Source organism: Solenopsis invicta, chromosome 16 (assembly GCF_016802725.1).
Source record: "Solenopsis invicta isolate M01_SB chromosome 16, UNIL_Sinv_3.0, whole genome shotgun sequence".
NCBI classification, from domain to species: Eukaryota; Metazoa; Arthropoda; class Insecta; order Hymenoptera; family Formicidae; genus Solenopsis; species Solenopsis invicta.
This window is the reverse complement of record NC_052679.1, coordinates 3,991,933-4,008,711: the sequence shown is the minus strand read 5'-3', so window position 1 is coordinate 4,008,711 and position 16,779 is coordinate 3,991,933. Positions and strand designations below refer to the sequence as shown.

General features: G+C 30.2%; 3 protein-coding genes and 1 long non-coding RNA gene across 6 annotated transcripts; 3 read left to right on the top strand and 1 right to left on the bottom strand.

Moving 5' to 3' along the window:
- Positions 1–108: 108 nt before the first annotated feature.
- LOC105203131 (fatty-acid amide hydrolase 2-A) lies at positions 109–11,254 on the top strand. Of its 3 annotated transcripts, XM_039458287.1 has the most exons (12): positions 109–411; positions 707–901; positions 4,183–4,362; positions 4,573–4,792; positions 6,523–6,737; positions 6,866–6,977; positions 7,132–7,289; positions 7,423–7,557; positions 9,198–9,299; positions 9,373–9,540; positions 9,633–9,815; positions 10,580–10,737. In XM_039458287.1, the coding sequence occupies exons 3-12, from the start codon at positions 4,195–4,197 to the stop codon at positions 10,685–10,687; spliced, it is 1,569 nt and encodes a 522-aa protein (XP_039314221.1). In that variant the 5' UTR covers positions 109–411; positions 707–901; positions 4,183–4,194; the 3' UTR covers positions 10,688–10,737. The 3 variants fall into 3 exon arrangements, with proteins under 3 accessions (XP_039314221.1, XP_025988777.2, XP_039314222.1); XM_026132992.2 differs by having other exon boundaries at positions 111–901; positions 10,580–11,254; XM_039458288.1 differs by lacking the exons at positions 109–411; positions 707–901 and adding an exon at positions 3,189–3,206.
- On the bottom strand, positions 9,535–10,974 carry LOC120359692. Its single transcript, XR_005576465.1, has 2 exons — positions 10,848–10,974; positions 9,535–10,747 (listed from the first exon to the last, which is right to left on the bottom strand). It is a non-coding gene; the product is annotated as an uncharacterized LOC120359692 (long non-coding RNA).
- Positions 11,255–11,417: 163 nt separating the features above from the next.
- LOC105203120 (cytoplasmic tRNA 2-thiolation protein 2) lies at positions 11,418–13,431 on the top strand. The gene is made up of 3 exons (XM_011171887.3): positions 11,418–11,705; positions 11,866–12,140; positions 12,314–13,431. Exons 1-3 carry the CDS (start codon positions 11,626–11,628, stop codon positions 13,348–13,350), a joined length of 1,392 nt encoding a protein of 463 aa, XP_011170189.2. The 5' UTR covers positions 11,418–11,625; the 3' UTR covers positions 13,351–13,431.
- A 550-nt stretch (positions 13,432–13,981) lies between these two features.
- On the top strand, positions 13,982–15,706 carry LOC105206452. The gene is made up of 2 exons (XM_011175948.3): positions 13,982–14,147; positions 14,828–15,706. Exon 2 carries the CDS (start codon positions 14,835–14,837, stop codon positions 15,162–15,164), a length of 330 nt encoding a protein of 109 aa, XP_011174250.1. The 5' UTR covers positions 13,982–14,147; positions 14,828–14,834; the 3' UTR covers positions 15,165–15,706.
- Positions 15,707–16,779: the final 1,073 nt, after the last annotated feature.

The following is a 16,779-nucleotide window of genomic DNA, read 5'->3' as shown; positions in this document are numbered from 1 at the left end:
TCCTTTAATAAAATATACCTTTCCTCTCAAAAATAAAAAAAATATTTAAATAAAATCATTGAAATATCATTGTACTTACTTTCTTTTTCTCGTTTCGTTGATTTTCGAGCGTTCTGAATTTGTGTGCTACTTTTCATTTCATACAAAATTTCTCTTGTCCAAATATTACGGTATCTCCATTGTTGAGTCGACGAAAGCACATGTTACGTTCGTAGAAAGCAAAGTCCGCTTCTGTAATATTTAAGCTTTCGAGATGCCACTTGTTTAAAACAATATGAATTAGTATTAAAATATTTATACGTTTTTCTTTATATTTTTAGGCACCATAATGATTAACCTTTTGCGAGACACGTTGATAAAGTTTAATCACATAGAGTCCATGAAAAGCTGAAATAAAAATTTCCAGATTCAGTAAGTGCAATATTTTTTTTCTCTTATTATTTATAGAGGCACAGTGCTAGCGTTGCGTTTTTTGAAAAAAATTTGTATTTGTAATTATACCTGCTTAGGAAACTCCACATGTCTCGCGAAAAATCAAATTTATTGATTTCAGAAAAAAATTATGATATAAATATTCGCATATTAAATGCAGTCTTTAAAAAAGTAACGCACAAATGTGATTACAGTCGCAGAAACTTACAGACGAACAATAACGAGAAAAATCATAAATAATAAATGTCTATAACAGTTATATTCAAATTTGTAGGAAACACGTCCCCGAAAATCGGACGAAAACGTCATCGGTAGTGGTTTCGACTTCGTTCGCCCCACTTATCACTTCTTCATGCCGGTTGCTTCCTCTCTGAGGTATCAGTGCGAATCAGTCATGAATCGTAGACTGTGACGGACTGTGTACAGTTGAATATCACTTGCTCTTTGTATAACAAGATTGATTTTCTTGGTATGTAATTATTCAATACGTTTGTCTGAAGATTTATAAAATATGCATTGAGGAAAAAAATTGTTAACTTGACTTAAATTTTCAATTTGATTAAATTTCTTTAATTTTAATATTTATGTATTTAAGTTAAATCTGAAATGCTTAAATTAAAGTTTAAATATTATATGTATTTGAGTTAAATACATAAATATTTGAATTAAAGAAATTTAATCAAATTGAAAAATTTAGTCATTCAACAACTTTTTTTCTCAGTGTAAAAATGTAATATATTAGATAAAATAATTGAATTAAAATTTATCTCAATTTTCTTATTTATATTTACTAGTGTACTTTTTGCTCGTAATTTTATCGTGCGTATTTTTAAATGTTATACTAATTAATAAAATTTATTTTACTAGTAACGTATATATTTGGTCAAAAATAACGATCTTTCAAACGAATTTAAACAACATCATCGATATGTGACATTTCAATGTTTTTACACTCTATTATGTCTTAGTCTCTAATAATAAGAGACTCACAACAAATCGATGTCATCATATTTGCTAGGATAAAAATGTTCTATGAAATCGACATGTATAAAATTATGATACTTTTATTTTATTTCAAATTTAACTTTTTCTTGGGTCTTTAAATAGAAAATAGATCATTGTAACATACTAAATTTTTTAATTGTAACAACTGGGTCAATAGTTCGCTTTATCACTTTTCTAGATTATAATTTTAAGATGCATTGTGATTTTTTTATTGCTATTATATAATTTTATATTATATTCTATACATTTATAAAAAAAAGTATTGTTAAGGGGGGAAGGTCACGTAAAAATTAATTTTTTTCTATTGCATTTATATATATATATATATATATATATATACATTTCAAGAATTCAAATTTCAAGTCCTCATATTGGAGATCAACATATTAACAATCTTATACAGATAAGTTTATACGTGTCCAGTAGATAGTCACGTGTGTTTCAAATTTTGAAAGCGTTTTTCTCGAAACTACGTCTTTCAAAATGGCGTGCAATATAATTAAAATAATATTCGATCAATATAGCTGAAACGGTGCACGTTTATTTTTCTAACTAAATTCTTCACCGAAAGAGCTTATGAAACTTTCAAGAATAAATATCTAAACTATTTTTTTACGAGCGTCATTACGCCGCCATATTTGAACTAATTTGGTTTAAACAATTTTTTTCTGCATATACGAATTGTAAGAAATACGTGAAAAAAGTGAACGGTTCATTAAAAATCTTGTGACGCAAAAAATTTATGAAAATCAGCTTTTTTTTCCGGTCGATTATATGACTTTCCCACCTTAATACAAAATTAGAAGTAATCAAAGATCTTATTTTGCACGCAATTGATATAAAATAACGCTAGCATGCAATTATATCTTAATTTCTTTTATGTTATATTTATGTTATATTTCCTTTATGTAAAGAATAAGTAGATATAGAATAGGTAGTGAGCACGTGGAACGCATGGATGCATGTGAGTTTATAAATTATCTAAATCAAATCTCTTCTTTGACCACTTGTATGTTAGTGAAAATAAATCTTATTCTAATTATATTTCCTTTACGAGATAAACTTTAGTATTTCTTTCATAATTGAATATTTTGTAAATATGGCATGAGTGTGATACGATAACATTTTAATAAGAAACGTTAATGTGAGTTATCAAACTGATATATAGGACTAACACACGATACAATATTATTTATTACATAATTGTAATTAATCCGAATAAAAATACATTTCTTATTATCAAATAAAAAAAATTCATATAAAATAATACTCATTTTAATCCCTTATTCATTCAGAAAAAGAAAAATTTTAATATGTATGTATGTTACGGGCAATTTGGATGGTTGGAAATTAATCAAATCGTAACATACACGACACTATATATACTTTTCTAAAAACAAATTCTATTCAAATAAATATTTTTAAATTATAAAATGAGACAGCTTCGAAATTTTTGAATCAATTTACAGAATCAACGAGAATTCCCGAATTTGAGAATACTACACGTTTAAAATAGCAATTATGATAAATAAAAACATGAATGATTTGTCGAACTTTAAAACCAAAAATCTAGACTGTTAGGACTAATGTAGAATAACCGGTATTCGCGATTTGTTTCTTTTTTATATCAATCCAAAGAAAGGAGGTAAGGCGACCTTATAAAATTCTTACCTTACACTTTGTTGGCATTTCGATGGTGAACCGTACACGGAATACGAACTTCGAGGAAGTGTCTAAAAAGTATTGCGTTGAACATCCGTGAGATTAACGTAAGCGACAATGATTGCATTCTTCGTGAAACTAAAATCGTAAAATCGGCTCTGTGTAATGAACAGTTTTCTCTTAGTGACGGTATGTCGCGGTATTTCACGTCGATGTTAAATTAAGCAATGCATGTCACGTATTCTCTTTCATATGCTAGAAAAGTTTTGCGAACAAATGACGAGACATTTATATTTCATGGCGATGTTCTGTACATATATATAAGTATATAGCGATTATTTCGTTCTTCACGATTAGAAAAATTGATTTAGAGGAATTAATTTCGTACATCAAACTCTATGTCAAATATATTGTGCTTGTCATTAAGGTGTTATAATATTTTTAATATCTTGCTTTCTTTTCACTTGATTATCAGGACAAGTTTCTTTGAAAGAATTTTCCATTAAATTCAATGTTAATTAATGTTAAAGCTAAACTGTACTTTTCTTTTTAAATTTTTAACATACCAAAACAACTCCTGTTCTTCGTGATCAACTGAAGTGACTTTTCTTAAAATCAATTTCTCTGTTGATTTCAACGACTTCAGATGTTAAATTAATTTCGTAATTTTTCAATTGTGCATCTCCTCTAATTAATGCAAGCATGCTTTGGCAGTCAGTAAGATCGGTGGATTAATCAAAAACAATCAACCACAATAGCGTGACAGAACGCATTAATTATGAAGTTTCCGTTATCATCGTTAATGATATAATTTTTTTTTATGGCAATATTTCGTGATTTGAAAATTAAAATATTTCATTTTTACCTAAGACATCTGAAATATTTAAATTGCGTGGATTGTGCACTAATGTGACTAATCTCAAACCTACAAAGCAGAAATTCGAAATTTCTAAAGAGAAACGTGATCAAGATTTAAACACAGTTAAAAGTTATTAATTAAAAAAAGACTATATAAATTCAAATTCCATTTTTTAACGATATGCTAACAAGAAATTGACAGAACACTCATATCGTTTTCTACAGAAGGCTCGAGCGATGTTGGTAGAGATAATAATAAAGTACGCCTTGTTTCTTCTCCGCTGTTTACTCGGCCCGTTTTACAAGCTGCAAAGTTTGAAGAAGAGACGACGATGCCCGCCAATCGTGGATCGAATCTTGCTGCTGTCAGCGACGGAAATCGCGCAGAAAATCCGCAAAAAAGAAGTAAGTCTATATCACTCTGTTGATGAGACGTCCAAGGTCTTAGTCTTACTATTTTTATAAGACAACATTAATGCCAATGTTACGAATAATCAATGCAAGTTATCTTACATGTCGAAATATACTGAAAAATACTAGAAATATACTGGAAAATTATCTTACAAAATCGAATCAAATCAAATCATTCTCTGTAATATTCGTTAATTTTGATAGATCAGTTCCGAGGAAGTGATTACCGCGTATGTGAAGCGATGCAAGGAGGTGAATCCGTTGATTAACGCTATCGTAGAAGATCGTTTTGATGTGGCAATTCAAGAGGCACGTGAAATTGATAATTTTTTGCAATCGACAATTATAGACGAGGAGAAAATCGCGAGCGAGAAACCGCTGCTCGGACTCCCTGTCACGATTAAGGAAAGCATAGCAGTTCAAGGTGAGTCACATATTTTCATTCTTCGTTACGTTGCGTTGACGAAATTTCATAGGAAAGTGGAACAGGATCGTTCTCGTGGTTTTCACGCTTGATATTTGTGAACAAAATTATTAATCCACGCTTACGTTAATGATCCGCGCCAATTCCTAAATGTTCAATAGAATTGCATGTTATTAAAAGATAAATAGTACTATATTTTTTAAAAATATAAATTTAAGTTTGAATTAATATTTATCTCGTTTAAAATACATTTGTAAATTAAATAAATTTACATCAAACAAGCCGTTTTTTAAATATCAGTTTGTCCCATGTTTAATTTTCTCGTGTTGATTTTATTTCTCTTGTTAGCATCAAATTATCAAATTGCTGTCACTCGCGCAATTTTCCTCGGTTGCGCGAAAGGTCAAGGTTGCTAGCTCTTTTTGTATGTTAATAATGCCTCTTTTCCTTTTTCTTCTTTGTTTAAAACCACTTTTAGCAACTCATCATTTGCACATACTACTACGTTGTGATCATTTGCACAATTTAACAAAATTGTTCTCCCGTCGGTAAACTCATGACAGAAGAGTTTTTCTTAGAACTCGCTAAGAATTTTTCTCAGAAGTAATATGTTGTTGCGTTAGACATCGTTAGAAGTCACTTACCATTTCAGATATATACTAATTACTATGCACATGTAAAGTAGCATATTGGCATATTCCAATAAAATTAAATATTATGCAAAACGGTAAAGATTTTTGAATCTGAGTCCAAGAAAATCATCTCATCGTCAGAGACATCGTTATAATTTCTGCAAATGCATGATAAAAATGTATCCAAGGGAGTAACCATTAGTTAAAATGTTGTCCCAGGATTACATGATTTTATATGAATTTTGGTGATTTCATATGATTTTATTATGATTTCTGGTGATTACATCTGATTTTATGATTACATCTAATTGCAAAATGATTACACGAGGATTTCGTAAGGATTTCATAATGATTTCATATGATTTCATCTTATTACAAATGATTTCGTAAGGATTTCATAGTGATTTCATCTGATTGCAAATGATTTTATCTGGTTACATAAATGATTTTTCGTGATTGCATATGTAATTATCAGATTTGTTGTGATTAAAAATGATTTTATTTGATTAGAACCATTATTACTGATTGTTAACTTCTCTCAAGTAAACTTAAATTGAGGCATAACCATACAGAAAATAGATATGCACTCAATTGCTGACTTTAAGATTGTATTGGAGTTCATAACGGTTGGTAAAAAAATCTTTTTAAAAAAACCATCATAAAAATTTTTAATGACCTTTCTTCTTAGAAACAACAAAGATTAACTACAAGAGCTAAAAGCTCGTACTGATTTCATAATAATTTTCATGATGATTACACGTAATTTCCATTGATTACACAAAAATCCAAAATGATTTCTGCTGATTACATATGATTTCATTATAATTTCTAATGATTTCATTATGATTTCTGATTTTATGACTACATCTGATTGCAAAATAATTACATGAAGATTTCGTAAAAATTTTATAATGATTTCAGGGACACTGTCCCACGATTACATGAAGTGGTTATCCCCTCGAATGTATCATCTGGATTCGATAGTTGTATAATTTAATACGTGGTTTAAAGTATATATATATATATATATATATATATATATATATATATATATATATATATATATAACACGTAATCTAAATAAACATTACTTTTTAGGAATGAGTTATACTGTGGGAGTGAAAGACGATCCCTCGAAAGCGACAAAAGATGCCGACGTTGTGGCGAGGATCCGCAAAGCCGGTGGAATTCCTCTTCTTGTCAGTAATACTCCAGAATTGTGCATGTGGTGGCACACATTTAACAAAGTGACCGGCACCACCAGGAATCCTTACGACACACGAAAGTCCCCCGGTGGTTCCTCCGGTGGTGAGGTTTGTAAATTTTCTTCTTCTAGAATATAGAGTGTGTGGCCGTACGAATTTCTTCACAAGTCTGTAAAAATAAAAAATTCTTAAATGTAATGGAATTTTATAATAAATATTTTCTTGTATTTAATCAGGCTGCTCTTGTCGGCTCTGGTGCTTCGATTCTCAGCTTGGTTTCAGACATCGGTGGATCGGCCAGGCTTCCAGCACTGTTTTGCGGCGTTTTTGGCCATAAACCCACACCAAGTAAGTTTTCAACAAATGATTGATAAAAACAATCAATAAAGGAAATTCATAAGAACAGAAAAAAAGAAAGATTAATTAATGAAAATTTAAATTTTGTATACTTGTTTATAAAAAACAGCATAAATTAATACGGATAATTTTAAAATAATTTTAGCTTGGATATCGGTAGAAGGTCATAAACCTGGTTCAAGTGATAAAAATTGGCCTTTATTTTTTGCGATTGGTTCAATGGTTCGATATGCCACAGACCTGCCTCTCTTATTATCGGTGATGTCACAATCGGATGAAGCCAAGATTACTTTTAACAGAAAGGTCAGAATTTGTGAAATATATTATGCTTCTGTCGGTTTCTCAAAACAATGTTAATTAAATGTAATAAAGTACTATTATATGCAAAAAAACTAATTAATAAAAGATAGATGTTTTATTATGCTTATTCGCATAGGTATGTCTAAAGGACATGAGATTTTTCTACATGGATAATTATGGCCCGATGCCACCTTCTATGACAGCGGATGTAAAAAATTCAATTTATAAACTGGTGCAATACTTGGAGACAATAGGTATCAAAGTGCAACATGTACGTCAAAAGTTACTTTTTAAATTACTTTGATTTGTTATTAAAAAAAGATTATGTTATTACGATAACATTATTGCGATACAAGCATTATTCATTTGTGTGTACTATTGCTATCAGTAGCTAATAGTGAGGAAAGTCAGCGCCCAACCAGGATAAGTAACGCGTTACTTGTATACTTTTATCGTTACTTTTTATATTTTAAACTATTTATGACATAATTTTCATATATTCAATTTTTGTCTTTCAATAGATTCTCTAACCAATATTTATAGTCAATCATATTTAAGATAGTCTCAAATATTATCTTAAAATGTCATCAATTAATTAGAACCGTATTAGTACCTTAAAACACTAAAGACAATTTTGAATAAGATTTGATAACATGTATCAGTCATAGCCTGTTCTCATATTTAAAATCGTCTTAAGATTAGTTTTGAGACATTAAAAACCAATTACATAACTGTATTATAATAACACAAAAACAAACTACAAAAATTCTGTAAACTCAAATAAAAATGATGACTTTTTTTACTTGTCATCGACAAACATTAACTCTAGAATCTGGAAAAAAACTGAACTTTCTAAGGTCAAAGAGATTTGATATATCGAACTATTACAGTATTGTTCAACATTTAAAAAAAGCATTTATTAAATTTAATATGGTGTTACAAATAATGCATTAGTCGAAAAACTCTTTAGTATAGGTAATTTTTTTTTATCACATTCAAGAGATCATTTACAAGATAACACAATGGTATCAGCTTTTGATAAAAATTAATAATAAATATCAAAAAAAATTTATTTGTGAGTTTATATTTGATCAATTTTATTTGAGCTTATCGAGAAAATCCTATATTCTTTTAGTTTTATTTGTAAAATAATTGTAGGTTTAGAATTATCATATTAAAATTTTTAAACGTAAAATTGAGAGTACAAAAAAGAGTACAAATAAATTTAAAATTGTAATGTAAATCAAAAATTTTTATTTGCATTTTAAGTATTTTAAAATCTTTAAATTTTTTATAATCTAACGCGCTTAAAAAATTTTATTGTTTTTATTAGTATTGTAAAAACTAATGAATCATTACATTTTATGTATCATCAGTAACTAACGGTAACTAGTTACTTTTTTGATTTGGTAACGAGTAACGATAACGAATTACTTAAAAAAAAAAACTATAAGAGTTATACTTGATTCACAAAAATCACCTCAAATAAAAAGATAGTCCTTTAATTTTTTATCTTTTGTCTGAACAGTTAAGATAATTTATGGCCTTTTGTTTTTCATTATAAATAAATCTTTAGTTCTAAATTTTTTATTGTAATGAAGAATTTCCTCGAAGGATTGTAAACCGCTTTCTCCTTCCTGTCACCCTTGTTATTACACTACTGATTGTAATGCAGCAATAATTTCATGTTCTTTCCAATTAATTAAAATCTATTTATATAATATAATGTGTTTACCTACGATAGTATAATTTATATAATACAATATTATACGTTATGTAATTGTTAATAATGTAATGATGATATTGGAGCATTTGTTATTCTCTATTATATTTAAAGAATTAAAATCTAATCTAAAAGATAATAAATATATTATTTAGGGTATATTAGTAAAATTATACTTTTATTCGCAGGTAAATTTGGAAAGCATGAAATGGTCTTTTCGATTAAGCTGTATTATGCTTTTGAGGATCAAAGGGGTATATTCAATGTTTAACCGCTCAGATAATCCTAAGGTATAGTTAAATGACAAGATTGTTAATTTGTATCACGCGGTAAATGAAAATAAAACATTTCAAAATTTTTCAGAAATCGAAAAAGGTGCTCACAGAAACGTTGAAATATCTTTTCTGCATGTCCCCACACTCTTTTCCAGCTATTTTTTATGGGATAACAAAAACCATTGCCGATAGTTTTCCGGAATCCACTTATAAGAAAATGATGGCGTTAAGGACGCGATTGAAAAAGCAATTTGAGGTAGAACGCATTTTTTAAACTTTTAATCTGTATGATATATTATTATATTTGATTTATATTGATACTAAAATATTTCATTGGCATTTAATTAGGAACTACTGGGCAATGACGGCGTTTTAATTTGTCCATCTTTTAGCTCGTCAGCGATTTATCCTCAGGAAAGTGTGTATAACATAAACAATTGTCCATACATGATGATCTTCAATGTCCTGGGATTTCCAGTCACGCAGTGTCCACTTGGTTTTGACAAAAATCAAATGCCAATTGGACTTCAGGTAAAAAAACCGCCGCACTCTGCATAAATTAACGAATAAGTTCATCTATATAAATCGAGAAACAGATTTGGTGATCATACAACCAAAAGAAAACAATTATTTTACGATAAAAGTGTGAAATAAACATAATTTTCTTTTTTCCATTAATATTACTATGATCAATATTTAACACTTTATACACATAATAGGACAATTTTATTCTGCAATTTCTTTCAAAAATTAAAAGCACTAATTATAGTTATAACATTTATATACAATTTTTTTAAATTAAACATTCATATAAATATTTTCTAGAAATGTTAAAATATTTTTTTAAAAATTATTGCTATTTTTTTGTACTTGTAAAATACTTATAAAAAAAGCAATAAGAGGTTCAGAATAAGGCTCCTAACAGGACATGTTGCCCTAAGGGCATATCTTTTTAACTTTAGATTGGTAACCAATTCAATTTATTAAAGCCAGCCTTGTGGAATAGTGAATAGTCACAGAGGAATCGCAAGGATCTAGGTGACTTTGGTGACTATATGGTCCCACTATGTTATTACTACTACTACTAAAAATTTACTAAGAAGTGTGGTTCAATGTTTGTGGTAAAAAAAATGTGTGCTAAGAAACAACGTGTGTAGAAAGTGTTAAATGTATACTGTGCTACATCCAGATTTACTTTTAATAAATTTTTGAACTTTGTAATCATCGACTTCATTCTGTGTAAGAATTGATTATGAGTTTATATTTTAATTAGTTTTATCTTTATTCTTCTGTAGATCGCTGCAAATCCAGGTTGTGACCATTTGACGATTGCTGTAGCACAAGAAATTGAAAGAACATTCGGCGGCTGGCGAGCACCACAGGACAAAAAAATTCATCTGTGACATGGCATAATTTACAATACAGTGCATCGTCGATCTTGCCTCTTCAATTGAAATTGTAATCTAGCAGAAATTTTTCGAAAATCAATTTTTCAAATTATTTGTTAATTTTATCAAATGATATATGACAGAACTTTTGAAGAACTTTAATAGAAGCTGTTACCTCTTCATTTTATTACCAATAATGTAATGTTGGCATGAACTCAAGTAGAACACATTATTTTACTTCTGCAGAAGTTGTAATTAAGAAACATTTATTATCATAATATTATCAGTCGAGATAATAATATCATAATTTTATATGCACTTGTAAGTGACAAAGATACTTGCTTAAGTCGTGATTATGTTATAACTTTACGTTTTATATATGGAGTGATACAAAATGTAGTTAAACACAGTATTTTATGATTGTGTCGACTTGTATCATGGAAAACACTAGATCATACACACTCGTATTACAATATCACCTGCATACATCGCTAAAAAGCATACAATGTATATTTTTATACTAAAATGTACTAGTTTAGTAAACAATAAATAAATATATTTCTCACAATTAAAGGTAAAAAAGGTTAACGAGAGTGCTGCGCTGTTATTTTTGCGCGAAAGTAAATAGTTATAGACCGAGAATTATTCAATTGAATTCACCGCAAGTAAACCATAGGTCATAAGAATAAAGTAAAAAAATGTTTAACGCAGCTGGCTGCACAATGCGTTAATTATTAATTATTTATAAAATTCAACGAACTGCGATAATTAACGTAACAACGCAAACCACGTGATCGTCTGCACGTTGTGTTCTAACCTAAAATTGGTTCTGCGAAGGTTCTCTCGCAAGATCTAGAAACATTTAGTTTGTGATTAATTATTGTCAACTTTTGTAACGTATCTGATTGCAAAGGATAATTGTAAGTTATACAATTCAAGATAGCAAATCGCAAATGTGTTCGATAAATAGTTGTACGCTCGATGATAGCGATGATGAAATATGTAAAAACAAGGAAAAAGATTCACTGGCTAGGTAGATAGAATTGCAACAAATAAATATGAAAAAGAATATAATATATAGTTAATTTAATAAAATAAAAATTAATATAAGTTATGTAAGAATATAATAAGATATATTAATATAGAATATAATAATATATTATCTTAATGATAACAATATTTGTTTCCAATAGAGATACGGCGTTATGCAGAAAAGACAAGTGTCAAAACGCCAGTGCTTTGTTGGTTGGTCGAAACAGTTATTGCATGACTTGCTTCCTAAACGATACAAACCACAAGTTTAGAGCTGCGCTTGGCAAATCCAAGATTATTCGCCATGGTGATTTGATACTGGTTGATCACACAGGGGAATTAAATTCCACTGTGCTCTTACATCTCATTAAAGCTGGCATGAGCGAATCCACTCACAAGAAACTCATCTTCAAGACAGTAGTTTTGTACATAGATGGTAAATTTCAGAAGTTAAAAATTTTTTATATTGTATAAAATTTCAAGATTAAAAAAGAAATCCATTTATCTTTTCCTTTTTTTCTTTGAAATGAAAGGAAAAACAGAAAAGATAAATGGTGTAAGAAATTCAGCTGAAAAATTTTGATAATAAAAAGATTCTAATGCCAACAGGTTGCACTGTTGAAGAAAAAACGAGTGAAGAGAGGGAAACGCTGCGACAGAAAATTGCTGAGGAAACAAAGGCTTCTGGATTTGATGGTTACGCCATATCAATGAGTGAAGTTTTAAATGAAGATGACACTCTGGACATAAAACCAATGGAACAGGAGATAAATAATAAGAATTACAATCGATTGCGCGCAATTTTAACCAGTTTGTCAAACGAAACCTCAAAAACAGATTTTCTCAATCAGTTACGTCGGCGATTGCTCCTATTGGCGGCTCGTAAACTCAATTGCAACAAGATATTTGTAGCCGATACTGCCTTGGACATTGCTACGAGGGTGCTTGGAGATGTATGCTTGGGACGAGGCGCGAAACTCTCTACGCAGGCGAACTTCTGCGACGCTCGATGCGCCGACATCAAGATACTGAAACCTATGAGAGAGTTCACGCAGCAGGAATTGATATATTATTCAGATTATCACAAGATAAATTTTATTGAATCAGTGGTACCCAGTAAATCGACTTCTATACAGACTTTAGCGCGCAATTTCACAATGAAACAGGAATCTCAATTCTCCAACACAGTGTCCACTATATTCCGTACGGCTGATAAAATAAGCCCGAGGGGCGATGTACAGCAAAATGCAGAAGATAATTGCGCGCTTTGCGACACAAGGTTGGACTTTGTACCTTCTGGCAGTGAAGTGACCGCGATGAGGGCCATCGAGGTTTCCAAATTGGTATCTTCCAAAAGCGTTAACGCAAGTTCACTTAATAACGAACAGAACGGAGAGCTGAATTATCTCGCTTTATGCTCGGATAACAGTGAACACTGTAATGACAATGCCGAGTGTAGTTGTAAAAACAATAGAAAGGGACAAGTAACCAGAGAAGACATTTTGAGACATCTCTGTTATAGTTGTAGACTAATATTTCAAAATTCAGACATTTTAGATACCTTGCCATCGTCGTTATTGTCCGCTGTCCAACAGCGAATAGCTTTAGAGAATATGAGAAATAAAATCAGTGACTTCTTATTATGAATAATTGAAGGAATTTTTGTTTCAAGACTTAGCATGCAAGGCAACAAAATAAAAGGTACTTGTAGATCAATGATAAAAATATATTAAGAAATTTTTAATTTTAATACAATAATTATTAATATATTAATAGTATAAAAAGTTAATGTATATGATATATTAATATATTAATATAGTTATTTTTTATATAGTTTATTTTTTTCCTAAAATAAAAAATTATTTTAAATTTTTTCTCAAAACTGTCTATTACTAGAATTCTTTAAATCAATCTCTTAATAAACAATGCATTTAATATTTATGTACATTCACCACGCTTATATTTATTATTAATTATAATTATGAATTTGTGAACTTCTGTCTGTAATGGCCTATTAACTTAACTAATGATTTAAAGAAATAAGAAGATAAGTGGCGCGAAATACAAGGTTTTTTAACTATTTCGTTTTTTTTTCTGCAATATATCGACTAACTTTTTATCTTACAATGACAATTTTAATTCTCCCGCTACCCTAAAGGCGAATTCAGCCTAACCTAACCTAACCTTCATCAATGACTGCGTTCAGCAGACTCAACATGTTGAGATATTCTTCTAGATCATCCAATCAGACTTTTAGATTTAGAAGAATACACCAATAACAGCAAGCGCTCACTAAACTGTTGAGTCTGCTGAACGCAGCCAATGTTCTGACTATTACGTAAACACACAGATGCAGGAAAGCTATTTTCCTTGCTTCAAAATTTCTCCGGGTGACTGAGAGCGTAAATAATAATTTAAAAAATCGGAGCACTATTTATTGTTGGTACGTAATGTACAGTTCCTCTTGTTTTTACAATGATCAATAAGCATTACGTGATTTCTTTTAGGTTATGCCTTCTCATGTGAAAAAGTACTTTTTTTCGATCAAATCTATATTTTTGCGATTAGAATGTTCCTAAAATTTCATTGCAATAAATTTACCGCTTGATGCGAATAATATGAATATTTGCTACCTTTTGACTATTTATAAATGTCACCATGAATCTTTGTTATATATTTAGATTGGATTTGATCGAACTTCAATTAACTTAATGATTAATTTGTATAAGTTACTATTAACATGGATAGAATTATCAATTTTTGTTTACAAAGTATAAAGAAAGACTGAAAGGCCAAGAAATTATACACTTAAGAATTTTGCCTCAAGCAAATTCTATCATTTGAATTAATTGCCAATTAAAGTTTAACTCAAAATCACTTTTAGAATCTAATGAAAAAGCATGTTAAATTGGAACTTTATTAAACACTATCATATATTTATTAAATACAATCTAATGTTCTATAATTGTTTAGTAAACTTACAAAAAATCAACATGTGCTACTTGGAACATATTTTAGAAATGTATTAAGTCAATCATGAAAATACTTAGAAAATACTTGTTTGCAAGAACTTTGTCTGAAATATTGACTATTACGTATATGTTTCTAAATGCTATTTTTCAGGTACATCATGCTAGACCACGATAATATCGTTTGGATGAAATGGGGTACACCCTTCTTTAGGGGGCCCTTCACAGATCTTTTCCTCCATGTACGCAATGTTCAGTGTATGAAAGAGTGTGCACCATATGAACTGATGTTTATGGACTGCATGGAGGCGTACGGGTATCACAAGGGCAAAGAAAAGTGCAGACTGATACTTGATGACATGTTTGAATGTATATATAAGAACAAGAGAATACTGCGCGTCTACAAAATGGAAGAGGAGCGACAGCGTCAGTTTAAGAGTGGCGAGAGAAAGAATCGCTATGAGGAAACTCCACCACTCGATCTGTATTAGATCGTTTTCCTTTTTCCTCAAGAAAATGCATAGTTTATGTATAAATGTATTGGACTAAAAAGATTAATTTGATAGATGACAAAAGAACTTTTATCTAAAGAAAACCTATCGCATCAATTTATTTGCTTGAAAACTTGTCTCCCTGGAATGTTTCATCAGTGAAGTACATTTAAGAATCACGATCTGTTATCTTTTCCAACAATCTGTTAACCATGTTCATTTGTATCAATGTAGATTAATTTTAATCTTGATTTAACTTATTTGTTATTTTTCTTAAATTCTAAGAATAAAAAGAAAGATAAAGGATAAGTTAAACTGGGATTGAACTTAATGTAAATTGATAGAAATACACATAAAAAAACTCAGTAATAAAACATTGATTTTAATTCACATAAAAAAACTGCGATAAGAATGTCATTCGGAATATCTGGCAGATATTCGATTTATAAAAAGATATGTTGTAGTATATAAATATTATTAATAAACAATAAGAATGGCTCGTGTATATTTAAACAAATATGAAATAAAACAAGATCATTAAGAAGATCCTAAATACCAATTACATTACAGAATAAATTAATTTTCAAATTGGTTTGACATCACAAAATCCTTGTATAGAACAAATTATATTAGAATAAAATTACGCATAAAAAAAACTTGGCTAGGATAGAACGAGAAAATTGAAATAAAAAAAAGAAGCCCAAAGAAGACTGAGAATGGCCATGCCTACGTTAGATTTTAGCTGATACGATGCCAGCTGCCATCTCTACAACGTGGACATACACTACGATGCCAATGTGTCACGCAATGTGCAGATTATGGTGATGCTAAAGTCGTCCTTTTTTACCGACCGAACGTTAATTTTCGGGCATGCCGTTCTTCTAATTGCATTTACAGATTTAAAAATCCTTTTCCACAATTAAAGTATAGACAGTAATGTATAATGGACGCTATATAAGGATAAGGAAAACAAAAAAAATTGAGAATAATTTTCCAATCTATACTTTAATTGTGGAAAAGGATTTTTAAATCTGTAAATGCAATTAGAAGAACGGCATGCCCGAAAATTAACATTCGGTCGGTAAAAAAGGACGACTTTAGCATCCCCTTAAACCTCGGAAAACACGTCATCTGCGATTGTTGGTATCCCTGACAAATAAAGCGCCAAACGCGCATTCACGAATATCTCAACTTCATCGTTTCCAACCACTTCACGCGACCGATTCATTCGTCTCGTCGCACTGTACCGACAATAATTTACGCGAACGCAATGGAGGACGAGGCGCGAATACGGAATTGTAGGAGCGAATACGAATACAAATTGACTCACCGTTCGCCGCTGATCGCTCTGTCCAACTTTGTCTCAGCCGTCTCAGCACCGACGAGAGACTATTAAAGACCGCTGATCTTACGGGAGTTGGTGTGACTCGAAAAATTCGCTGCGCGCTAACGCCCTCTCAGTAATATTGCGGCTGCAGTAGGAAACATTGCAATGTAAAGAATTGATACAATGGTAATATATCGGCGAGATTATTTTTTCGGGAGATATTAAAGACGTCTGTGTAGAGCCATGGATTAATTTCATCTTATAAAATTTTATTTATTTAAATAATGT